General features: G+C 42.6%; 1 protein-coding gene across 3 annotated transcripts in view; it reads right to left on the bottom strand.

The window, feature by feature from the left end:
* efcab14 (EF-hand calcium binding domain 14) overlaps positions 1 to 27,365 on the bottom strand; it is a 140,167-nt gene that overhangs the window by 8,400 nt on the left and 104,402 nt on the right. For all 3 annotated transcript variants that reach the window (XM_072511032.1, XM_072511030.1, XM_072511031.1), the window contains one exon: positions 8,690 to 8,824. In XM_072511032.1, the coding sequence (XP_072367133.1) occupies positions 8,690 to 8,824 (135 nt within the window). The remainder of the gene's footprint in view (positions 1 to 8,689; positions 8,825 to 27,365) is intronic.

The following is a 27,365-nucleotide window of genomic DNA, read 5'->3' as shown; positions in this document are numbered from 1 at the left end:
AGATTTTATAGTCAGCAATGAAGGAATGAAGCTTGTTGTTCTTCAAGAAAAGCGGTCTAAAAACTATTAATGGACTTCCTCTTTCCCAATATCGATTTGAATTTGGCTTCTACAGGTGATCTTTTCAGTCTATGAGCGGGGCAGACACTGGGGGAATGATCAATAAATCAAACTGAAGAATTCTCATAGATGGCAAAACAGGAAATACAAATGACACTGAAATCTTTGGACTGAGAGCAAAATAATGATCGGGAAATACATGTGGGATTGAGAAATTTTGCAAAAAAAAACCTCAGTGGTTGCTCAGCAGTTATGAGTACAAAGTTCTAAATTTTGACTCTTGATTGAACAATGGTTAAGTTTTTAACCTGGTTTTATATTTTACTTTAATGCTACTCTATTTTAATGCTAGGAATATTATAGGTAAGAGTTAAGGGTGTAGATTGACACGTAGAATTGTGATATTGCTCCATGAACACAGAGCTGTGGTTGAGGGAGGGGCAGGACCTGCAACTCAACATTCCAGGGTAGAGAACCAGCAACTTAACATTCCAGGGTATAGAATCTTCAGGCGAGATGAGGGAGGCTGCAAAAGAGGTGGTGTTGCATTATTAATTGAGTAGTCAGTTACTGCAGTGAGGAGGGACAATATCTTGGAAGGATCTTCAAATGCGGCTTTGAGAGTCGAGTTTAGAAATAAAAAGGAGGCAGCCCTATTGCTGGGAGCGTATTATAGGTCCCCAAACAATTTGGCTGAGATCAAGTGTAATGTAGATTGAGCCTTTGGCTCAGATCTGGTATGTCTCTCTTGTGGGGACCATGAATTGGATTCAATTTGAATTGGTTTTTGGAGCAGGCGAGGAGCTGGATTAGGACCCTGGCTTTGTAACTCAGAAAAAGTAATTTAAAAAAAAAAAATGTTTTTAAATAGAGGAGCAATATGTAGACACTTCACTGAGGCATGTAAAAATAATAATAGGATAATTATACGAGGAGATTTCAACTTCCCCAACATTAGGATAGACATAGTGTAAAGGGTTTGAGGGGCGGGGGGGGGGATTTCTTGAAACGTATTCAGGATAGCTTTTTATGCCAATGTGTAGAAGGGAAGGCGCAATGCTGGATCTAATTTCTGGGGATAAAAACTGTATAGGTGTTCAAAGTGGAGAGGGGGAGCATTTTAGTGACAGCACCCACACGGAGTACAATTTAAGTTTGTTTTGGAAAAGGAAAAAGATGGTCTGCAAAAAATGGTTTTGGACTGGGGGGTGGGGGAGAAGGCAGATTTTCTTAGAATAAAGCAGGATCTGACCAAAGTAGACTGGGAACAGCTTCTTGTGGGAACATCTACAGCACAGCAGCGGAGGGCACTCAAAAAGGAAATGGGGAGAGTGCAGGCCCTACATCTTCGCTTATGGTGAAACGTAGGAGCAACAAGCCCAGAGAACCCTGGATGTCTAGGAAAGAAAGAAAAGAGGGGTGTTTAGCAGGTACAAATGGAGTCAATCAGCCAAGGCCTTAGTGGAGTACGGAAAGTGCAGGGGGAATAATAATCTTTATTGTCACAAGTAGGCTTACATTAATACTGCAATGAAGTTACTGTTAAAAGCCCCGAGCGTATTATAGGTACATTCCGGCCCCTGTTCGGGTTATGTTGAGGGAGAATTCAGAATGTCCTAATTACCTAACAGCACGTCTTTTGGGACTTGTGTGAGGATACTGGAGCACCCGGAGGAAACCCACGCAGACACTGGGAGAACGTGCAGACTCCGCGCGGACAGGGGCCCAAGCCAGGAATCGAACCTGGGACCCTGGCGCTGTGGTTGACATAGGGAGTGAGGAGGTATTGGAGGTTTTGGCGGGCTTAAAAGTGAGCAAATCCCCAAGTTCGGATGAGTTGTATCCCGGGTTGCTGTGGGAGACAAGGGAGGAAATGACATGGGCTCTGAGCAAAATTTTTAATTCCTCTCGGGCCACAGGGAAGGTGCCAGAGGAGTGGAGGACAGCTAATGTGGTTCCACTTTTCAACAAAGGTGGTAAAGATAAACTAGGGAATTACAGACAATTGAGTCTCACATTAGTAGTAGGGAAATCACTGGAGAAAATTCTGAAGAAGAAAATTAATCTCCACTTGCAGAGGCAAGGTTGACCATGGATAATCAGCATGGCTTTGTCAGAGGGAGGTCATGCCTAACGAATATGACTGAATTTTACGAGGAAGTGATTGGGTGTGTAGATGAGGATAGTGCAGTTGATGTAATTTATTTGGATTTCAACAAAGCCTTTGACAAGGTCACGCACGGGAGACTGATAGAGGGTAAAAGCACATTGGATCCACGGTAACTTGGCAAGTTGGATCCAAAACTGGCTTAGTGGTAGGAGACACAGGGTGGTGGTCGAAGGCTCTTTGTGTCACTAAAAGCCGGTGTCCAGTGACGTATATAGGAATAGTACTAGGTCTTTTATTGTTCATGATGTACATAAACAATGTAGATGACAATGTGTGTGTGTGTGTGTGTGTGTGTGGTGGTGGTGGTGGGGGGGGGGGGGGGGGGGGGGGAGGAGATGATAACTTTGCAGACGACACGAAGATTGACACGGTGGTTATTAGTGAGGCAGAAGGTATAGACGGGTTGGTCGGATGGGTAAATCAGTGGCAGATGGAATTTAACCCTGAAAAGTGCAGGTGATGCACTTTGGAACGAGTAACAAGACCAGGGAGTACGCAATGAATAGCAGGACACCAGGAAGCTCAGAGGAACAGAGGGGGTGCTTTTCCACAGATTCCTGAAGGCAGCAGGACAGGTTAATAGGGTAGTTAAGAAGGCATATGGGGCACTTGCAGTTATCAGTCATGGCATAGATTATCAGAGCAGAGTGGTTATGTTTGAGCTGTACAAAACTTTGGTTAGGCCACATAGGAACACTGTGTGCAGTTCTAGTCACCTCACTATAGGAAGGATGCGATTGCACTGGAGAAGGTGCAGAGGAAATTCATCAGGCTATTGCCTGGGATGGGGCATTTGATCTATTAAGAGAGGGTGGGTAAGCTCGGGTTTTCTTTTAGAGCAGAAAAGGCTGGAAAATCGTAGTAGGTCTGACTGTCTGTGGAGAGAGAACAGATCACTCTTTGTCAGAGGGGGAGCTGATTGAGGTATATAGGATTATGAGGGTTGTGGACAGAGTGGATAGGAATCAGCTGTTCCCCTTATTTTAAGGGTCAATAACAAGGGGGCATAATTTTAAGGCGAACGGTAAGATGTTTAGAGGGGATTTGAGGAAAACATTTTTTACCCAGAGGATGGTGGGAGATGGAATGCACTGCCTGAGAGGGTAGTAGAGGCGGAAACCTCACAACCTTTAAAAGGTACGTGGATGAGCACCTGAAAAGTCATAACATTCAAGGCCAGGGGCCAAATTCTGGAAAGTGGGATTCGTGCAGATTTAGTGTTGTATGGTGGTGCAGACTCGATGGGCTGAAAAGCCTCTTCTGTCCTGTATGGCACTATAATAATGGACAACATTGTACCAGCCATGGCTCAGTTGGTCACACTCATCCTCAAGTTGAGCCAGAAGATTGTGGGTTCAAGTCCCACACAGGGGCTAAGCACACAACAAAATCAAAGCTGACACTCCAGTACAATACTCAGGGAGAGTCTGTCCCATCAAAACAACTCTCAGCACTGTTTTGAAGAGGGGCAAGGGTGTCCCTGGTGTCCTGGTGAATATTTATACTGCATCAACATCACAAAAACAGATTATCTAGTCATTATCACAATGTTGTTTGTGGGAGCTTGTGTGCAAATTGGCTTTTACTTCCGACATTATAACAGTAACTGTACTTCAAAAGTACCTAATTATGTGTAAAGCATTAATGTTCTGCGGTCACGCAAGGCACAATTTAAATGCAAGCCTTTCAATCCTTTTTATATAAATGAGTTTAAGTTCACAGCAAACCTATGATTTGTGTGGCAGCAATTGACAGGACTGCAACCTCACACCCCGATTACCTCTACAGCACCTTCTGGATTTCTGTGTTTAAATGTATGTGCGGACACCACAAGCTGCTGTCAGGATTTACCCAGCAAAGTTACGCTCTGACCACTGATAAATACTACCACAAATTCAGGTCACTATTTAAATGCTCTAGTGTTGCTCTACAAATTCTCAGGTGACATACTTTAGTTTTGATACAAAAATTTCATTCTTTCACAGAACATGTTTTACTTTAAATGTTCTGAATTATTGATATATTGCCTTGAAACCTTTTCGTGAAAATCTAAGCAAAATTTGAGTTCACGGTGCAGCACAAGAGAATGAGGGGGAAAGCAGTGGGTGAGGAACATAATTTAATGGTAGTAAATTTGTTTTGCTCTAAAAGTCAAACATGATTTGTTTACCAGGCCAAAGGCTGGAAACGGAGTAAAGGGCAAGTTAGCACATCGGGTAAAAGAGCTGCTGATATCAGAATGTAACAGCTGGACTTGAAACGAGCAGTCATAAGTGCTTAAAAGTAGGCTTACACATAGTTCGAACCAGTAGGGGCAGGGATAAAAATTTGTTTCTGGGTTACCACCAGTCTTTGGCAAAAGTAATAAGCTTATGTAAATAATTTTAGCAGCAAGTTGGCTAGATCGGTGATTCCCAAACTTTTTGGTTTATGTACTCAGATTCCCAACTTCTTGTATACTCCTCTTCTAACCCCTTACCTACCACTCACTCAGCAGCCTCTCTTCTCAGCCCCTTAACCCTATTCATTCCATCGTTCCTTTGTGCAAAGATTCTGCAGTGCGATGGCCTCACCTCGGAAGGCCACATCCACCCAACAACGTGCAGACCTGTGAGTCAAGCAGCCGCCTCACCCACTCGGACAGTGTTTTAGTCAGCAACTACTGTTCTTACACCAACAGTGTGCCGGCACTCAGGCTGGTGCGGTGCCACTCACTTGCTCTCCAATCAAAGGCTGTTTCTCTCCTAGGCTTGCTGCTAATAGGCCAATGTGCTTCGTATAAGCAAGTGTGGGAGAGGAGCAACCTGTGATTGGAGGAGCAGCAGGAAGGTGAGTGATGGTGCTTTAGTTAAGCACTAGAGACACTTGCACTTGGAAACCCTTGTACAATGGAGATGGGAAGGCAGAAGTCAGAAAAAAATTCTCCTCCCTGAAAATCCACCATTACACAATTAAGGGGTATGCATTTCCACTTTAGGAACCACAAGGCTAGATTATGTTTTTCAGATTACATTGGATTCATTCCACCGTTTTCTAGCTAAGCCAGGTGAGCAATGGGGTGGTGGAACGGCCCACTAGAAGATAAATTAGTACCTTAGGAAAATTCACACAAGTCAAAGATGCAAAACAAACATTTATTCGGCAACTGAGATCTACATCTCCAATCTCCATAATGGTATCTGATTATACTTTGACTGCAGTTTTTGGACAGTCATCTTGCAGAGTTTTGCAGGTGGTGGGGCAGTCTAATGTAAGTTTTAACTCGGCCTTGAGGGATTTAGTAATAGCAACTGTTGAGAGAGTGGGAAAGGATTCAATTTTTCAATTTGAACATCCTCCATCTCAATATATATTAAATTCAACAAAGAACATTCATTATCTTTCTAAATAAAATATTCTGCCTGAGCAAATATTTGCATCCACAATATGGGATTCAAGAATTTCATTTTAAATGAGGCCAAAACATCAACAGAACCGATTCAAAATTAACACTGAATGAAACAGGAAATTTACGACACAGAAGGAGTTCATTCTGCATAGTGTTTGTGCCGGTCAGAAAAGCGCTGGACAGCCAATTCCACTTTCCAGCTTTTGATCCGATGACATTCAAGTGTACGTCCAAGCATTTTTAAAAATGGGATGAGAATTTCTGCCTTTCCAGCAGTGAGTTCCAGATTTTTATCACCCTCTGGATGAAAACATTTTTCAACTTCCCACTATTCCTTATGCCAATTACTTTAAATCTGTGCCCCCTGGTTATTGACTTCTGATAAAGGAAATAATACCTCAGCACCTCAAGTTTACCCAGCTAATTAAATCCCCAAAAGAAAATAGCCCCAACCTATCCACACAGCTGAAATTCTCCATTCCTGCAACATCCTGATTAATTTCCCCTGTACCCTCTCTACTGTAACAACTCCAGTCTGCAGCATTCTCGGTGTTCTGTTCTATGCCTCAGTTAACCTTTCACCTGAGGAAGGAGCAGCGCTCCGAAAGCTAGTGACATCGAACTAAACCTGTTGGACTTTAACCTGGTGTTGTGAAACTTCTTACTGTGCTCACCCCAGTCCAACGCCGGCATCTCCACATCAGTTAATGAAGGCAGCATTCCACCTGCCCTTGCTAAGAAACGGCGACTTGCCTGGCAGGCCTAAGAGTTCAGGCACATGCAGTGTGGGGCAAGTTGACAGGCTGTGTGCATGCTCCATTCTAGTTTCTTTTTTTGGTTAAAGAGCTGAGCCATACAGGACATCAGAGAGCATGTGTCCACTTCCACTCTTCTGACGTTGATCTATCTGAAAGTGACTATTTCCAGTCCAATTTGGCCAAAAAGCAACACCCCTCTATCTGCCTTTTCCCACAACCATGTAGATCTAACTGAATTACGCCCATGACCACCAAAATGCTATCCCGCTGGTATACTCTTCCACCTGTCCAGCTTCATTTCTTAAAAAAACTGCCCTTCTCTTGTTGGGCTTACGACACTGGCTAATAAGGTTTTCCTGAAAGCATTTTAAGAATTCTGTGTTCTGCATATTTCTTAAGACCGGATTTTTACCCCAGCTAATATTAGGGTTCTGCCCCATTGTTTCTGCACTTTTCAGCAATTTGCCGGCATATTTGCTCTTCTATTTCCATTTGTCAGCCGTGCAACAGTCCCATTTTTATGTTCCTCCGCTCAACCCAAATTACCGAATTTGATGACCTTTTTAACTATTTCTCCTCTGAGTTGTGAGTGTTTATTCAACCAATATTACGAACCCACACAAGTACCTAATTTTTTTTATTCCCCTCACAATTTTGCAGAAAACCCTGGAAGCAGGAATGTTGAGCTGCTATTCAAGTGGAAAGAAGAGAACAATAGCTGGATGAGGAGGGAAAATATTTCCAAGTGAATATGAGAGGGCAGAAAACAGGAGGAAAAAGCAAAAGAGAAAGGAAAATCCTAAATATTTATTTTCTACTGATAGTGCAGAATCATAGAATGGTCAATGGCCCAACCACTTTCTCCATGAGAATGTTAATGGAATACTATTGTTTATTCAAAGAGGAATTGAACGTAAAAGGATGTTATGCTTCAGTTGTGCAGGGCATTGATGAGACCACATCTTGAATATTGAGTGCTGTTTTGCTCTCGTTATTTAAGGAAGGATAGAGGTGATTTACTCGATTGATACCTGGAATGAGTGGGTTGTCTTATGTAGAAAGATTTGACAGACTGAGCTTGTTTCCATTGGAACTTAGGAGAATGAGGGGTAACTTGATTGAAGTAAATAAGATGCTGAATGATATTGACAAGATGGAAGTCAAAGAATGTTTCCTGTTGTGGCCAAGTCCAGAACTCGGTGGAAGTCCAGAATTCGGGGGCACTGTTTTAAAATTTGGGGTTACCCTTTTAGGAAAGAGATGAGAAGAATTTATTTCTCTTGAGGGTTGTGCGATTTTAGAACTCTGCTTCAGAAAGAGGTGGAGGTGGGGTCACTGAGTATTTTAAGGCAGAAGTAGATTGATTCCCTTGCCTGACAAGAATCCAAGATCCCAGGGGTAGATGGGACTGTGGAATTTGAAACACAAACTGATCTGCCATGATTTTATTGAATGGCACAGCAAGCTCGAGGGTCCAAGTGGCCTACTTCTGTTCCTATTTTAGATGTTCATGAGTCCACAAGGATAATACTAGTCTTTTGCTCAATTCATGGATTCTGTAATATTTCTCTTTTGGGAAGGAGATGTTTGACAGAAGGCAGTTAGATGTTGACGATATATCAGAAATGTGCAGGCTTGTTGAGCCTCAAAAGGCTAACTTTGAAATTACATTTTGTGGAGTTAACTATTCAAAGTAAAATGTAGTTTTTAAACTAGGTATTTGCACATAAAATTCTCCATATCTTTGATTTTTTCATGCTCATCAAAACAAATCACCATTACCCACAGTAGAAGAGGACCAATCACACTCAATGAATTAAACCGTTACGCAGCCAACATGCTGCTCCTTTGACAGCACCTTCCAAACCCACAACCTCTACTACCCGGAAGGACAAGGACAGCAGATGCCTGGGAACACCACCCATCTGCAAGTTCCCCTCCAAGTCACACACCATCCTGATTTGGAACTTGATGGCCTTTCCTGCACTGCTGCTGGGTCATAATCCTGGAATTTCCTCCCTAACAGCACTGTCGGTGTTCCTACAACTCATGGACTGCAGAGGTTCAAGGCTTCTGATCACCATTTTCTCAAGGTTATTTAGGGATTAGCAATAAATGCTGCTCTAGCCAGCAATGCCTACATTCCATGAACGAATAAGAAAAAAGGACAACTTAAGGAAAAGCTCGAAGATCACCACTGGTTCGCCATGATCATATCCACTGATGTCCACAAATGTGCAGTTAAGATGTGCAAATAATGTACTTCAAATAAGCATGTTGAATGTCTGATGTAGTCTGCATTTTAAAACTCACCTTTTAAGTTGTTAATCCCGGGCAATGAAAGGCGTTTTAATCTGACATTCCTTTTATTGTTTTTTTTAGTTATTGCTTTTATTGGAAGTGTCGAAGACACTAAGGGTTTCACTGTAGATGTTGAACTTGTATTACCTGTAGAACAAAAACAGCATTATTAAAAATCATTCATAACTCATGTCTGCATACTTGTAGGGAAAGATTACACAGAATCTACAGCAGAAACGGGCCATTCTATCCACCCGATCCATGCCAGTGTTGATACATAATCTGATTTCCTCTTCCATTCATGCCCTCATATCCCTCCACTCCTTTCCTCAGGTTTGCATTAAGTTTTCCCCTTAAATGCTATCTGCTTCCACTACTCGATGCATCACCGCTATATAAATTCTTTCAATTCTTTATTTGACCTGTCGGCCATGGTTGTAAACCTATAGCCCTTTGCTCTGGACTCACCCACAAGTGGAAACAGTTTTCCTACATGTACCTTATCCAGACCAAACATAACCTCAAGGGCCTCTATGCGATCTTCTTAGTGTTCTCGTTTGTAGAGAATAAAGTCCGAAGGTTGCTCAATATTTCTGGGTGGATGCACATTCTCAATTCTAAAACCCATGCAAATTATGCTTTCTCAAATGCTTAACAGATGCTATTTCAGGCAGAAGAAAAAGGATTATTTTTGAGTTAACCACCAAGCAGATCCCTGATGAGGACGGAAACTCTGTTTGAAGAAAACAGTTTAAGGCCAAGGAGTCACCAGAGGGTGCCTTGTTACTGGAAGTCCATTTACATATGTTCCGAAAATTGAACGAAGGGTACTTTGTTTAAAAGGACAATGAAAATTCACCCTGGTGGAGCAAGGAGAAGATATCCTGTAAAGTTGAGAAAAGCTTGGCACTTTAAACACAAGACTTCACTTCTGCTGAGAGTGTCATGTATAAATGTGGAATGTGGGATGAGTTTTCGGGTTGTGCTAAATTACTGGGGAACAGTTTTTCTGTAATTTAATGTATTGTTTAGTCATGGTTGATTTTAGTTTGTTACAGTAAAGGTCTTCAAATCTGAGATGTTGTACAATTTTGTGGTGTGGGTTTCTTTGAAATTCATATGTATTAAAAATGATCTGTTTCTACAGGGATTGTAACAACTGCCAGACCTGTATTTTGATTTAGTCAGCCACATTATTAGCAACCTCCCACTGTCAATTTAGTATCATGTACAAAATTTGACAACAGATCTCCAATTTCTGAACATATCTATGTACATGGTAAGCAATGATGATCCAAATGTGAATCCTTGTATGATGCCACTTCCCATTTTCTGCCTGTCTAAAAAACATCCTTTTCTCCTATCTTTCATTTAGCAGCCTTTGCAATCGGTTTTGTTACCTAGCCCCAAACTCCACATGCTTTGACCTTTGTCACAAATCTTTTGCGTGATTCCTTACTGAAGACCTTCTGAAAGTCCATGATTAAAACATCCATTGTACTCTAAAATCACAAATGGAATGGACTCCGCAGTATACTTTATTCAGTCCATTTCAGGGTAAATTTTTAGGTTTACATCTCTTAAAGTACTTGTGGGATTCCTCTTTCGATGTTTCAGTCAAAACCACATAGTTGTGTATTCGGATGTTATTTAATTATCTTGTTATCAGATTAACTGGCAGTAAAATTACAGCTGGATATGTTCATTCAACAGAAAAAGACAACTTAAGCACTATAATTGAATCTATTTTGCATGGAAAATATTTCTGCTTCTACAGTTAAAGTGGTGCAAGTGTTCTAAAAAGCAGGTTTTACTTCATTACATCTGTAAAAAGAAACAAGGCTAAGATAAAAAAATAGGACCCAAAGCAAATTGCAACTGAAGAAAACGCACAATTATTGCCCTCTTGCTACAGCAGGAGCATCTAAGTCTAGGAATCTCTGGTTACAAATGAGGGTCGTCCATTTAAGACAGAACATAGAACATAGAAAATACAGCACAGAACAGGCCCTTCGGCCCACGATGTTGTGCCGAACCTTTGTCCTAGATTAATCATAGATTATCATTGAATTTACAGTGCAGAAGGAGGCCATTCGGCCCTTTGAGTCTGCACCAGCTCTTGGAAAGAGCACCCTACCCAAACTCAACACCTCCACCCAACACCAAGGGCAATTTGGACATTAAGGGCAATTTATCATTGGCCAATTCACCTAACCCGCACATCTTTGGACTGTGGGACGAAACCTGAGCACCCGGAGGAAACCCACGCAGACACGGGGAGGACGTGCAGACTCCGCAGACAATGACCCAAGCCGGAATCGAACCTGGGACCATGGATCTATGAAGCAATTGTGCTATCCACAATGCTACCGTGCTGCCCTTAAGAACAAATAAATCTACACTATATCATTTTCCCGTAATCCATGTACCTATCCAACAGCTGCTTGAAGGTCCCTAATGTTTCCGACTCAACTACTTCCACAGATGAGAATAATTATTTTTCTCGAAGGGTAGTGTGTCTTTGGAACTCACTTTCTCAAAAAACAGTGGAAGCAGAATCTCAATGTTCTCAAGGCAGAGGTAGCTTGATTCTTCATAAGAAAGGGGGTGGGAGATTAAGGTCAGATCAGCCATGGTCTTATTGAATGACAGAACAGCCGCAAAGGACTAAGTTGCTTCCTCTTGTTCCGAGTTCGTATGTGCAAGGGACATGGACGTCACTACTAGGCCAGCATTCTTATAGCCCACCCACCCTCAATTGTCCTGGAGAAGGTGTCGGTGAGCTGCTTTCCTGAATCACTGCAGTCCATGTACTGTAGGTAGACCCACAGTTCTATTAGGGAGGGAGTTCCAGGATTTAGACCCATCAGTGAAGGAATGGCGATATAATCCCAAGTCAGGATTGGTACGTGGCTGCAGAGGATTTTGCAAGAGATTGTGTTCCCAAACATTTGCTGCCTTTGTCCTTCTAGGTGGTAGAGGTCATAGGATTTGAAGGTGCTGTCGATGGAGCTGTGTGTTTCTACAGTACATCTTGTAACTGGTACACATTGCTGCCACTGTGTATTGGTGGTAAAGGGATTAGATGCTGGAGGTGGTAGTTGGAGTACCAATCAAGTGGGCTTTGTCCTGGATTGTGTTGAGCTTCTTGAGAATTGATGGGAGCTACACTCATCCAGGCAAATGGGAGTATTTCCATCACACTCACGACTTGTACCTTGTACAAGTGGTTAGCACTGCTGCATCACAGGTTCGATTCCGACCTTGGGTAATTGAGAGTAGAGTTAGCACTTTCTCCATGTGTTTGCGTGGATTTCATCTGGTTACTCCGGTTTACTCCCGCTGTCCAAAGGGGCAGTTTAGGTGGATTGGCCATGCGTAACTGTCCCTTAGTTTCCAACGGGTAAGTGGGGTTTCAGGGATAGGACGAGGGAGTGGGGTGCTCTTTCGGAGGGGCAATGCAGACTCGATGGGCCGAATGGTCTTCTTCTGAACTGGAGGGATTCTATGATTGTAAATGGTGGACAGGCTTTTGGGGGGGGGCAAGTCACTCACTCCATATTCACTGCAGAATTCCCAGCCTCTCACCTGCTCTTGCAGCCAGAGTATTTAAATGGCTGGTCCAGTTTGGTTTCTGGTCAATTGCAACCCTCCAGGATATTGATAGTGAGGAATTCAACAATGGTAATGCTATTGAATGTCAAGGGGTGATGATTGGATTCTCTCTTGTTGGAGATTGGCATTGTCTGGCACAAATATTTACCACTTATCAGCCCAAGCCTGAATGCTGTCCAGGTCTTGCTGCATATTAGCATGGACTGTTTCAGTACATGCTGTGCACACAAAAGTGCAAGTAGATATAATAAAGCATTTTTTCATTTATCTTTCAAACCAAATTCAAATCTGACTGAAAGACTGATTTGAAACATGGTTTCTCTCGCCACAGATGCTGCATGACCTGCTGAGTATTTCCAGCATTTTGTTTTAATTTCAAAAATCAAATTCCCCTTGTTTTATCAATCCTTAGAGAAATGTTTGTCATAAAGGTTAGAAGGGGCAGCACGGCGGCGCAGTGGTTAGCACTGCTAACTCATGGCGCTGAGGATCCATGTTCGATCGAGGTTCCGGGTCACTATCTGTGTGGAGTTTGCACATTCTCCCCGTGTTTGCGTGGGTCTCACCCCCACAGCCCAAAGATGTGCAGGCTCGGTGGATTGACCACGCTAAATTGTCCCTTAATTGGAAGAAAAATAATTGGGTATTCTAAATTTTTTTTAAAAATCAAGGTTCCAGAAAGTGTAAATTCAACCTAACCACACATTGATGGGAAGTCAAACTCAATTGCACCTTGCAATGCAAAATTGGCACTAGTATTGTAAGCCCCATCTTTGGTCATGTTCTTTTCAAGCTAGACCCGACCCTCCAATTCTTGCCTTGAGCACTGTGGTATTATCATACATGAAGGCAATGTAAGGGTTAATGAAATGTATACAGACAACCATTGGAGGGAGCTAATCCTAGAAGTATGTAAGGAATAACACTGAGCCTTGTGGGATAGAAGGTTGAAGTAGGTGGTCGGAGCAGGAGCTGGCTAGGAAGACTGAAGATAGTGAGAGTAAGAGTAGTTTAATCTGTTGTGAGTTAGATGTAGATGAGTACAGTTTGTGTGATCAATCAACTGTTTGTCTCTTAGGGATAAGTGTCAAATCCAGTTAGTATTGTTTAATAAAATAATTTTGTTGGTCTACAAGACTCATTGTTCTCTGATCAACACTACACATCGAAGCCACCTGGATAGGGCAAGGCAAGGAACACAAGCATTGTCAACTTTAATAGCTCCACCATTGGCAGTTGTGCCTTCAGCAGCGGCCTGGACCCCAAGCTCTTGAATTCCCTCCCTATACCTCTCTTCTTCTTTAAGACTGTCCTTAAAATATACTTCTTTGACCAAGCCCCCAATCATATGCCTCGGTAATTTTTTTCTGTGGCTTGTCAAATTTTGTTTGGTGTTCGCTGTAATGCTTGGGATGTTTTATCTTGTTGAAGTCACTATACAAATAAATCACTGTTGATAAAAGCAAAAGATTACTGAATTTATCCAACAGTTTTCAAACTTTATCTTAATTGCACTGCTGTTGCTTTTCTTGTCTGGTTTTATTGTAATTCTCCCCTTCAACTTGAATTTATTTATATTTAAGTTTGATTAGTTATAAATCTGTGCCTTTTGCTTTTTCCTCCTATCCATCCAAAGTTAAATTTTCCAGAATTGCACACCAGATCTTGATTAAATTGAGATTTTCGGGCAGGCAATTTATTTTCTCTGCTTTTTGCCATTTCTGCTGTGAAATTAGTCAGTAGGAGATTGAAAAGAATAACAATAGCTGATATAATCTTTGAACCCCACCCAATCCTCATTTTACTCCTCAAATTTTTAATTCCTCAAAATGTAGAAGTATAAGTCAATGCACCAGAGCAAGAAGACATGGGCAAACACTGGTGGAAGAACTTTTTCATGCAGCGAATCTCCATTACCATAAGTAGCAGACCATTCCTTCAGGATACAGTTAGATGATCATATCCAATTTTCTTTCTATTCTGGATGGATGAGCCAAGGTAAGCTGAATTGATTCCCTTACTTATATTTACCTTGTGATCTTACTTCTACTGAGAACCTGACTAAATTCGGTTACACACAAAGTGGGAATTAAGAAAAAGAATCCTGTATTATTACCCACCTCTCAAGCAACAAAATATGTCAAAGTGTCATTTTAGGCAATAAAACCCATCCTATAACTCGATAATTTTGACTGTGTCTTCACTATTTTGCTTGTTTCAGTCTGTTTGCTTTTACAAGCAAATGATATTGCTGCCTGCCTGATGAACCAGTTTGCACTGGCAGCATAAATAGCCTAAGTGACGCTCCATGCTTTTGAATCCCAGCAAGTATCAATGCTATCACAGTTAGCACATGAAAGGCTCATCATCACACAGTTCTGTTGCTTCTTTCAACATAACTGGCAGCCTACTTTGATCAAAATCTACACTAGCTTCCAATGAGAGAAAAATAAAACTGTTTTAATTAGTTGTAAGGTCTTAGCCTTTGAATGCCAAATACCTCACAACGTAGGATCGAATGTTCATTACTAAAGGTGATAGTAGAAAGCTGTGAACATGCACTGAATTCCACTGGATGCCTGCTTGCTCCAGGTCAGACCTGCAAGTACTTTGTCAGAGAAAGGAAGTGAATCTCCCACTCTTTATTTTCAAGCATCGTCTGCTCTCAACTTAATTAGCTCGAAGATCAATTATATATTCTCAGGTTATATCATCTGACTCCTGCTGTATGGCCACCTCTGATCTCATCATGCGCAACACATCACTTTACAAAGGAAGCAGCAGGGCTGCTTATTAACCCAGCTGTTCTTTTTTAAAAGCAAGCCTTTCTTCTGAACTTCAATTATATGTTCTTTCCTCAACAGTTTAAAGTAATGCCAATAATGAGGAATTAGTGTGTAATTTTCACACTGTTGGAACAGATATTGTATTGTCTTCCATAGTAAATAGGGCTTTTATTTCTCATACATCAGAATACACAAACAGCATGATAGCAGCATTTGGCTATCCTTGTCTTAATCAGTACAATCTATGGACAGCCCATCCTAATCACTTAATAACCACGAAGAACTATTTAATTCATCAGGATGCAGGCAAAGACACAACTTTCCATTCTACCTTGTTGCATTCTGTCAACATCCCGGAGGTTACCATTGACCAGAAATTGAACTGGACTAGCCATATAAATACTGTGGCCACAAGACCAGGTCAGAGGTTAGGAATCCTGAGGCAAGTAACTCACCTCCTGACTCCCCAAAGCCTCCCCACCATCTGCAAAGCCCAAGTCAGGAGTGTGATGGAATACTATCAGCTGTCTTCCGATGAAAAGGGTCATCAAGGCAGATCCCAATCCTATGCTCATTTACTATTCACATACATACACTTTCCACACAGTTCATAGGCTATACTTTTTTCAGCAGTGATCTCTGAACTCCCATGTGCTTCTGAGGTTAGGACACCTCAAAGCAGTGGGAAGAAAGGGGATACACAGCAGCATCCTCTCCCAAGCCAACATTGCCAGGATCAAGGTGCTAATTACTCAAAACCAACTCTGCTGGGCAGAACATGTTGTTCATATGTCTGACACCAGACTCCTGAACGAATTATTCTACTTGGGACTTGGGTGCAACAGCAGACTCCCGAGGAGAACAGTAGAAATGCTTCAGTGGTACCCTAAAAGTATCCCAAAAGATATCAAACACATTAATAATAATTATCTTTATTGTCAAAAGTAGGCTTACATTAACACTGCAATGAAGTTACTGTGAAAATACATGGGAGCCCCTGGCTGTGATCAACCAAAATGGAGATGGTTCATTCAGGAAGACACTAAACACATTCAGACACTTTGGTAGGATCATTCAGAGGCTGAGTGAAGGCATTGGAGAGAGTGCACAAATCTCCATGCACTTCATGTACCCAACCATTCAAGCATAACCTGCCTACATGGCAAGGTCTGCAGACTGCATATTGGACATTTCAGCTATCTCAGATCCATTGAGCTGGCGTGGAAGCAAGTCATCCTCTACCCAGAGGGGCTGCCTAAGAAGAATAAAGTTCATGATGGGAAATTCCAACTGAATTAGTTACAGAATTAAATCAGACAAATAACCAGCACATTGGATAAATACTGAAAGTGGTGTGGTAATAAAGCATACTACTCAAACATCCCAGGTCTGATCCCTGGTCCATTTTGGGGTTTGCATGGATACCCAATTACCTTCTCAGCAGCACCTTAACCTATATAAAAAGGAGTGATTGTGGCACCAGTTAAAAGTGCATATGAGTATGAGTTTAATTATTTTAAAGGCAAGCTGTTAGGGAAGCCAAAATAGATTTCGCTTTTGACTTTGTCTATTCAGGTATAATGGATGGCACGGTAGCACAGTGGTTAGCACTGTTGATTCACAGAGTCAGGGTCCCAGGTTCGATTCCCAGCTTGGGTCACTGTCTGTGTGGCGTCCTGCGTCTGCGTGGGTTTCCTCTGGGTGCTCCAGTTTCCTCCCACAAGTCCCGAAAGACGTGCTGTTAGGTAATCGGGACAATCTGAATTCTCCCTCTATGTACCCGAACAGGCTCCGAAATGTGGCTACCAGGGGCTTTTCACGGTAACTTCATTGCAGTGTTAATGTAAGCCTACTTGTGACAATAAAGATTATTATAGTATTGAAGAAAAATGCTGTTTTGCTGTAGATGTGAAAGGAAAATTACATCCTCATCTCAAACACCCCTTCGCACAACCAACAGAACAATAATTCAATGAGGTGGAGGTATTGTCTTCCAAAGTGCATTGGCAGGCACTTTTTGGACTGTCCAACCAAAAAAGCCTAACTGGAAGACATGTAATGAACTCATCCCCAGATAGTTGCCATTGAAGTGGATGAGAATTGTCCGAATGATGATGACAACAACTGGCAGTTCTTATTCTAGTGCAAACTTTAGATCCATCAATGGTTCACCAGCCAAGAATCAAGTAACTTGAGCTGGATTGCTTTTCTGTTCACCGAAATCTCAATACATTTCAGTATTAAATTACTGTACTGTTTGTACACCTAACTTAATTTCAAATGGTATCACTGTTGATGAAAAACTTGAAATCTGCAATAATTTTCAAAGAAAACTGGGTATGATTAAAGACGCAATATATGATCAAAATTTTAAATTATAGTGCATTTTAATCCAAATAACCATTTTTGTTTGACTAGGCCAAATTTCTATTTACTCATACATTTCCATGTGTTAGCATTGCTGCCTTACAGCTCCAGGGTCCCAGATTCAATTCCGGCCTCGTGTGACTGTGTGGAGTTTGCACTTTCTTCCAGTGTCTGTGTGGGTTTCCTCCTGGTGCTCCGATTTCCTCCCACAGTCCAAAGATGTGCAGGTTAGGTGGATTGGCCATGTTAAATTGCACCTTAGTGTCCAAACAAAGGTTAGATGGGGTTACTGGTATAGGGTGGAGGAGAGTGCTTAAGTAGGATGCTCTTTCCAAGGGCCGGTGCAGACTCGATGGGCTGAATGGCCTTCTTGTGCATTATAAATTCTAGGACTCCTGGATCCATTTGGCTCTATGGATCAATCTTCATTAGGACCAACAACTCCTAAAAATCTGACGTCGGCCTGTGCTAAAATTGACCACGATCTAACACAATGGGAATTTAATGCTTCAGAATCGATTCAACAGAACTTGAAATAAGTAGTTTTGAATTTAGGGTATTCTTTTCTAGTTCCATAAATTCCACCATGTTGAATCGTCCTTTCTGCAATAAGCACAAACAAATGTATCTGTCTGAAGCGATTTTGGCTCAAAATTGTATCAAATTTGGCTGTGATGGAGGGATTGAATGTTTGTGGATGGGTGCCAATCAAGCGGGCTGCTTTGTCCTGGGTGGTCTCGAGCGCTGCCCTCATCCAGACAAGTGGAGAGTATTCCATCACAATTCTAACTTGTGCCTTGTAAGGTGGTGGCCAGGTTTTAGGGAGTCAGGAGGCGAGTTACTCGCTGGAGGATTCCTAGCCTCTGACCTGTTCTTGTAGCCACAGTATTTATATGGCTAGTTCAGTTTCTTGTAAATGGTAATCCTCAGGATGTTAATCGTGGAGATTCCGTGATGGTAATGTGATGGAATGTCAAGGGCGATAGTTTGATTCTCTATTATTGGAGATGGTCATTGCCTGGCACTTGTGTGATGCGAATGTTGCTTACCACTTGTGAGCCCAAGTCTGGATATTGTCCAGGTCTTGCTTCACGGACTGCTTCAGTGTCTGAGGAGTCAGGAATGGTGCTGAACATGGTGGAATTATCACTGAACATCTCTAATCTGACCTTATGTTGGAAGGAAGGTCATTGATGAAACAGCTGAAGGTTGGGCTGAGAACACTACCTTGAGGAACTCCTGCAACAATGTCATGGGGCTGAGATGATTGACCTCCAACAACCACAACCATCTTCCTTTGTGCTAGGTATGACTCCAACCAGTGAAGGGGTTTCCTTCTGATTCCCATTGACTCCAGTTTTGCTCGGGTTTCTTGATGCCACCCTCGGTCAAATGCTGGCTTGATGTCAAGGGCAGTCACTCACACCTCACCTCTGACTGGACTGTAATTGTTAGATTTATCTTTTTCAAAAAAGGGTGAAAACTTGTCTAATTCTCCAGACCTCTGGAATCCTCCTTGTATCCTAAGAGGATGAGAAGATTATTGACAATACCTCTTCAATTCTCACCCTTACTTCCCTCAGTTTCCCTGATGCACATCAGGTCCTCGTGACTTACCAACTTTTAAGTACAGCCAGCCTTTCTTGTATCTCCATACTATCAATTTTTAGCCCATCTAGCATCTCAACTATCTCCTCTTTTACTATGGTATTCATAGCATCCTCTTCCTTGGTAAAGAAAGATGCAAAATGCTCACTTAGCATCTCAGCCATGTCCTTTGCCTCGCTGCATGGATGGCATTTTTGGTCGTGAATCAGTTCACCCCTTCTTTTCTTAACATCTTACTCCATCTGCAACTGTTTCATTGCCTGCTTGATCTCACCCAACTCCAGTGGCGTTTCTAGTAATTCCTTCTCCACCTTGGGAAACTCCAAGTCACCCAAGAATTGCACCATATCTTCTCCATCTCATGGACGGGCCGACCTGCATAAATTTTGGAATAGATCTTAAAGAGCTCATTTACCTTCCCTTGACCAGAGACCAGCCCCCCCCCCCCCCCCCCCCCAATCTGGGCAATCTCCCTCAGCCTCCTGTTCCTCAGTTGATATGCCAGGAGCCGACTTGCCTTCTCCCCATATTCGTAAATAGCCCCTTTAGCTGTCATACTGGCCTGTGTAGTGATCAGATCAAACTGCATCTGCAGTTTTCTGCTCTCCGCTAATAGTTCTTGGGAATGAGTGTCCGCATACTTACGATCAACCGCTATATCGTCTACTAGTGCCTAAAGTAAAGAACTGCCATTAATGAAAATATAATGCAAACCAGTATATGCAGTAAGCTGTAGATGCTACAGAAGCAGCAAATCACCTACTATTTCAAAATTATAACGGTTGCCAGATCTACACGTATATTGTGCATATTGGAATTACCAATTATTTGGGGTCCTTTAAGAAATCAATTCAACATATACTGGAGAATAAAATGATTCTTTAAAAAAAATTCTAAGTATGCAAAAGTATAATCAGCTTATAAAAAAATGAGTGAACGATTGAACCTTTTAATGTCATGTCTGCAGATACTAACAATGTTTCGAAGGAATTACTGTATAAGCCTTACCTAAAGAAACAATATGAAGGCACATTCAGCAGAATTGCAACAATCTAGTAGCATAGTAAGGCTAGAGACTAGTCATGACGCAAATGTTTAGACCATGAGAAAGCACATGGGAAACTATAGTGTGTCAATATTACGGGAAATATTAATTAATCTTAAGTGAGTGATTTTTATTTTATTTTTTTAAAATAAAAATTTTTATTCTCCATTTTCACATTTTCTTCAGAATTTACACCCCACCAACAAACAGTAAACGGTAACGAATACAATGCCAATCCCCTTATCTTTTTTTTAAAAATATGTTTTATTGAATTTTTTTTCCCAAACAACAATTTTTCCCCTCTTACAAAGCAAACGCAACAATAACAATACAGAAATTTTTAACAATACACAAGTAACAAAACCCCTTTATCTTTGACCTAAACTAAACTAACCCCCCCCCCCCCCCCCCCCTCCCGGGTTGCTGCTGCTGGTCATCTGTCTTCCCTCTAACGTTCCCCTAGGTAGTCGAGAAATGGCTGCCACCGCCTGGTGAACCCTTGAGCCGATCCTCTCAGGGCAAACTTTATCTGCTCCAGTTTAATGAACCCCGCCATATCATTTACCCAGGCCTCCAGTCCGGGGGGTTTCGCCTCTTTCCACATGAGTAGGATCCTGCGCCGGGCTACTAGGGACGCAAAGGCCACAACGTCGGCCTCTTTCGCCTCCTGCACTCTCGGCTCTTCCGCAACTCCAAATAGAGCTAACCCCCAGCCTGGTTTGACCCGGGCCTTCACCACCCGCGAAATCACTCCCATCACTCCCTTCCAATACCCTTCCAGTGCCGGGCATGCCCAAAACATATGTGCGTGGTTTGCCGGGCTCCCGCCATACCTCCCACATTTGTCCTCCACTCCAAAGAACCTGCTCAATCTTGCTCCCGTTATGTGTGCTCTATGTAGCACCTTAAATTGAATCAGGCTAAGCCTGGCGCATGAGGAAGAGGAATTTACCCTGCTTAGGGCATCAGCCCACATACCCTCCTCTATCTCCTCCCCTAGTTCTTCTTCCCACTTTCCTTTTAGTTCGCCCACCGACTCCTCCCCCTCTTCCCTCATCTCTCGGTAAATCTCTGACACCTTGCCCTCTCCGACCCACACCCCTGAAAGCACCCTGTCCTGTATCCCCTGTGTCGGGAGCAACGGAAATTCCCTCACCTGTTGTCTAGTAAACGCCCTCACCTGCATATATCTCAAGAAATTTCCCCGGGGCAACTTATACTTTTCCTCCAATGCTCCCAAGCTCGCAAAAGTCCCATCTATAAATAAATCTCCCACCCTCCTAATTCCCAACTGGTACCAGCTCTGAAATCCTCCATCCATTCTTCCTGGGGCGAACCTATGGTTGTTCCTGACTGGGGACCCCACCAGGGCTCCCCGCACCCCTCTCTGTCGCCTCCACTGTCCCCAGATATTCAATGTTGCCGCCACACCCGGGTTCGTGGTAAACTTTTTAGGTGAGATCGGTAGCGGCGCCGTCACCAGCGCCTCTAAACTCGTCCCTTTACAGGACTTTCTCTCCAGTCTTTTCCACGCCGCTCCCTCACCCTCCATCATCCATTTACGTATCATTGCCACATTGGCAGCCCAATAGTAATCGCCCAAGTTCGGTAGTGCCAATCCTCCTCTGTCCCTACTACGCTGAAGGAACCCCCTCCTTACTCTGGGAACTTTCCCTGCCCACACGAAGCTCGTGATGCTCCTGTCTATTTTATTAAAAAAGGTCTTGGTGATTAGTATAGGGAGACATTGAAATACAAATAAGAACCTCGGGAGGACCATCATCTTAATTGCTTGCACCCTGCCCACCAGCGATAGAGGCTGCATGTCCCACCTCTTGAAGTCCTCCTCCATTTGTTCTACCAGCCGTGGCAGATTAAGTCTGTGCAAGGTTCCCCAGCTCCTAGCGATCTGAATCCCCAGGTATCGGAAGTTTCTTTCCACTTTCCTTAGAGGCAAGCCTTCTATCTCTCTACTCTGGTCCCCTGGATGTATCACAAATAATTCACTCTTTCCCATGTTTAGCCTATACCCCGAGAAATCCCCGAACCCCCTCAAAATTTGCATAACCTCTATCACCCCCCCCCCCCCGCTGGGTCCGACACGTATAACAATAGGTCATTCGCGTATAACGAGACTCGGTGTTCTTCTCCCCCTCTAATCATCCCTCTCCATTTCCTGGAGTCTCTCAACGCCATGGCCAGAGGTTTAATTGCCAACGCGAACAACAATGGAGACAGCGGGCATCCCTGTCTTGTTCCCCTATATAGTCGGAAATACTCCGATCTATGTTGAGCCAATCCCCTTATCAACAACGACGATCCCATCCTCCCAAACAACGGCCCACCTGACAATATAAGCATCAAATAAAACAAGCCCTCCCAATGTTGAAAAAAGAAAGGAAAACGGAATCAGGAATCGCCTATGGTCACCATTGACATCTACAGTCCACCCTCCCAACCTCCACCCTCTAATATTCAATGCCATCCAATCCATGAAAGAGTACCGTGAATGACATCCCCCCACACCAGGCTCCTCCCCTCCTCTTACTCTTGTAAACACCTCCCCCAGCCTCGGTTCCTTCCCCCAACCTTTCACCACGGCTAGACTCACCAAAACCTGTTCTACCAGGCTCCGATGGCCGCAGCCCCTGCCCCCACCTCACTCCCGTTCACTGGCCAGCTTAAACCGGCCAGCGTGGAGGCATCCACACGAGTCTCCTTCCCCCTTGCCCGGTCCCTGGAAAACCAAGAAATCTCCTTTAGCACACAACCCCCACATACACACCCAAGCCCCGAAGAACCATCATTTCAAATGAAAGTCCCATCTCTTCCCTTGTCCAAATATATACAGTGTCAACTCATTTAGTACATACACCAACACGCAGTGAAAAAATAAAGTTACATGAGGCTACATCGGTACACGGACATTTCTCAATTCTGCCACAGTCCTTGTGCCTTTGCAAACTCTTCTGTTGCTTCTGCCGTCCCAAAATAAAAGTCCTTGGATTTGTAGGTCACCCTCAATTAAGCTGGATATACTATGCCGTACTGGATATATTATGCTGTACTGCACCTTGCTGATGTACAGCCTGCCTTCTCACCAGCTCCATCGTAAAGTCCTGGTATATGCATATAACAGCTCCAGCCCACTGCACCACCCGCTTCTGCTTTGTCCAGCACAGGACTTTCTCCTTCACGCTATACCTACGGAAACACAGAGTTACGACTCTTGGCGGCTCACTCGCCTCCACGACCAATGTGCCCGATTCAGCTCATATAGGCAGGGATCGTCCCCCTCCCCAAATAGCTTCACCAACATAGTGGCAAAATACTCCGTCGGCCTTGGGCCTTCCACCCCTTCGGGCAGACCCACAATCCTCAGATTTTGACACCTGGATCTGTTTTCCAGGTCTTCCATTTTGGATCGCAAACCCTTGTTGGTCTCTATCATCCTCTGCAACTCCTTCCCCATCAAGGTGAGTTGATCACTGTGCTGCGATAATTCCTCTTCCACTTCCTTCAGTGTCTCACCTTGCTCCTGCACCTCCGCCGCTGCACTTGACACCGCCGCTCTCGCCGGGGCAATCGCCTCCTCCACCAGCACTTTCAATACCGCCCCCATCTCCTTCTTCTTCGCTTCCATGTGTTTTGTGAACTGTTTTTCAAGTTCCACAGCCATCGCCGTGGTCATTTCTTCTGCTGTGAGTGATGCAGCTTCCCCTGGTGCTCCAGCCTCCGCTTTCCTTACAGTTCCTGCGCTGACTTTTTCACTCCCCGGCGGACTTCCGTTAACCCCCTTTTTCATGGCTGTTTTACTCCCAAACTTGGACATTTCTCCTCCCTGTGCCTTCTTAGCCTTTTCAGCCTCCGTTGTCCCTGGGACTGGGCGTTAAAACTCCGAAATTCCTATTCCCGAGTGGGAGCCCTCCATGTGAGGCTGCCTCCCACCCGCCATCACCGGGAGTCCCTAATGACTGAGTGATTAATATCTAATTAACTAATCACCTGTTGAATGATCCGACACCTTTCTGAATGAGACAGGGGGTCTCAGCTGAGAGCAAAAAACAATGAGAAATGAGTAGTGGACTAAACTAGAGATAAGGATTTCCTTAAGAATATGATTGTATGATAATGTTTTAGAAGAATTCTAGCCTTCCGGAATTCTTGAAGTAGAAATTACTTTTATTTTTGAAGTATTTTCTTTATCTTTTCATATGTTAATGTTTTAATGATTTTTTTGCTGTATTCTGACAAGTTTGTGTATTATTTTGATCGAAGTTGTGATTCAGTTCTTAGGCAAGTGTATTAAGTAAATTCTTATTAATAAAGTGTGTTTTGGACACCTCTATCAACTAGACTAAATGCCTTATTTTTGGAAGAGAAATAAGGAATCCTAGAGTGCAGATGTACATTGCGTATCGCATTTAGAGCATAATCACACGCGTACAGAAGATACTTTGACAAAATAAAGTCGGTGATACATAGGGAATGCTGCAGAGCGGCAATCAGAGGGTCGGAGTGCCACTCCACTCCTAATTTCCCACCTCTCAATCTAGCCGACCATTTCTTGTCCGGAATAACCTGCTCATGCGTGCGTGCATGCATGGTCCCCAGGGCATCTTTGGGGTACCCTCCCCAAATTATGAAATCCCCGGAGCCCGGAAGTTATTATTTTCTTTCTCAGAGGTCATGCATATGCAGCTAAATTGGTGAGAAGCTATTGTCAAGTTATTGTTAAGTTTGGTAAAACTCCATACAAAGGCATTTCAGAGCTCAGTGTCTTAAGATTTGACATAAATCACCTTGCAAAACCAAATGCAAATTAAAAATTAATACACATTTATCTACCAATGCAGTATGTCGGAATTCCCTCAACTTGAAATTGCCACTGTTTTCTCCACCAAAGGAAAATGTGGTCTAAGACGCCAGAGAACATTACCATACATGCCAACATGAAAAAATGGTTAAACAACTGGAAATCAGCATAAATAATTGGGACTGCCTTTCCAGGAGATATGCATTCTCTGATCTTTTGCACGAGGAAGTGAAGCTGCGGCAGCAAGTGAAGTGGTGTTTCACTGATGCAAATTATCAAACTAATTTGTAGATATTTCAGTGTAAAGCTAGAAAGCGCAGAGTTCCGCAGGGAAAGAAACAGAACAACTCTTGTGCTGAAACTTTTCAGGAAATCCTGGCTCAGATATATTCACAGAAAATTGTTTAAAAAAGAAACTACTACACATTGCACTGAAATTGAAACTCACTAATGTTTGTTTTAAGAAAAAAAATACTCAGTACAATTATCACGTCAAATATATACATATATACTATTTCAGCGAAAATAGTTATGAAGGTAATAATACTATCAGAGCCTGAAACATACATCAACCCTATAACATACAGAGAAGAGTAACATACTAAAATTGCAAAATTACTTTTAAATTTCAAGATAATGGTTGTAGCTAATATGCAGAATGAAATTGAACTTAACGGAGCAGAAGTAGATTTTACAAATCTGTCAGGCTGTTTTTAAAAAGGGGAAAAGAATCTCCCAAAAAATTAATACAAATCATTGAAAGCTATAAAAGTGGCATAATTGTTGTCATGCTCACTTCCAATTTGTACTTTATTTCTTCCACGTACCTCTAACAACAAAGAATTGGTGATTACACAATATGGTAGAAGAGGTTTTAGATGTTAAAAAGGAAGAATGAATGTGCAATTGATTTTTAAAAGTGCACCACCACTGACACCTACTGGCATTTATTGCATTTGAAGCAACCAATATGTTCTGATTTGTTTTGAAACACAATTTGAGAATAATTTAAAATGTTCTCACACATACTTTAGGAACTAAGTTTAAATTTGTTCCCTTCCACAAACACCACATAATTTCTCTCCCATTTCCTTGCCCCTCCAACTACTTCAGTCCCATTCCACCTTTCCCCACTTCATCCCATTTTTATCTTTCTTATATTCTTTGTTTGTTTCACATTCCTTGTTACCCTCTCCTGGCCGCCGCTCCTACTCCCCTCTCCTGTCTGTCAAATTAAATCCAGAAAACCAAAAAGGCCAATTGCTAAATAACACCATGAAACCTTCTGTACATAATGTATTTTTATGTGAACTAAGGATACGTAATTCATCAAGGCTACAAGATCAGAAACAGATAATCAGGCTATTCCTTATCTGAATGTGGGCAAGGTTCTCAGTTAAAAAGAAACAGAAATTGTGGAGTGAAAGTACAACTTCATGTCTTGATTCTCACTTCACTAATTTAAAGCCATCAGGAGTACTCACATGGTTCAAATGGGTAGCCCCTAATGGATGAATTCTTCTAATACATTAATCACTCAGACAGTGACTAAATTAAGGGGGTTCCTGGACAATCTAGGACATAATGGCGTTTTAAACAATAAAAAGTACAAATGTGTGAACAATGATGGGCAGGCAAAAAACTCTCAGTTCCTCCTAACCTCTTAATAGCTGTAGTAGAAGTATCTTTAATTAATTATATGTAAAGGAAATATTTGCGTATTGTGTGCAAAATGAATGTCTCTGCAAAAAGAAGTGTGTCCAGGAAAATCAGTTCTCATCCTGTGACAGGACCAAGCTCCTGCAGAACTTAACATTTTATGACTGTACTATCCAGCATGTCACTCAGATGCCATGTAACTCCTTAAGATCAGGGGAAATGAATTTCAAGCCAGCCAGTCCAGATACAGCTCCCCACTCTTTCCCACCCTCCGCTTCTCTCCGGACTATCCCCACCTCACTTTATCTTTTAGGCACTCCATCAACCACTCTACTCCACTGGTATTCCATCTCCAATTTCCTTTATCCATGTACTGAAAACCTCCTTAAAACCCACCGCTTTCTGTGGTTGAGGATCAATTTTTTTCCCTTACACCCTATAATATACTTGCCATAGATAGTGTGCAGCGAAAGTTCACTAGACCAATTCCTGAGATGGCAGGATTATCATACGAGGAGACATTGGGTCGACTAGGCCTGCATTCACTGGAGTTTAGAACAATAAAAAGGGATCTCATTGAAATCTATATAATTCTGACAGGGATGAACAGACAGGATGGAGGGATGATGTTTTCCCTAGCTGGGAGGTCTAGAACAAGGGGTCACAGTCTCAGAATACAGGGTAGACAATTTAGGACTGAGATGAGGAGAAATGTATTTACACAGAGGGTGGTGATCCTGTGGCATTCTCTACCACAGAAGGCTGTGGAGTCCAAGTTACTGAATATGTTTA

The sequence above is a fragment of the Scyliorhinus torazame genome, chromosome 7 (genome assembly GCF_047496885.1).
Source record: "Scyliorhinus torazame isolate Kashiwa2021f chromosome 7, sScyTor2.1, whole genome shotgun sequence".
Classification (NCBI taxonomy): Eukaryota; Metazoa; Chordata; class Chondrichthyes; order Carcharhiniformes; family Scyliorhinidae; genus Scyliorhinus; species Scyliorhinus torazame.
This window is presented reverse-complemented; position numbering and strand designations above follow the sequence as displayed.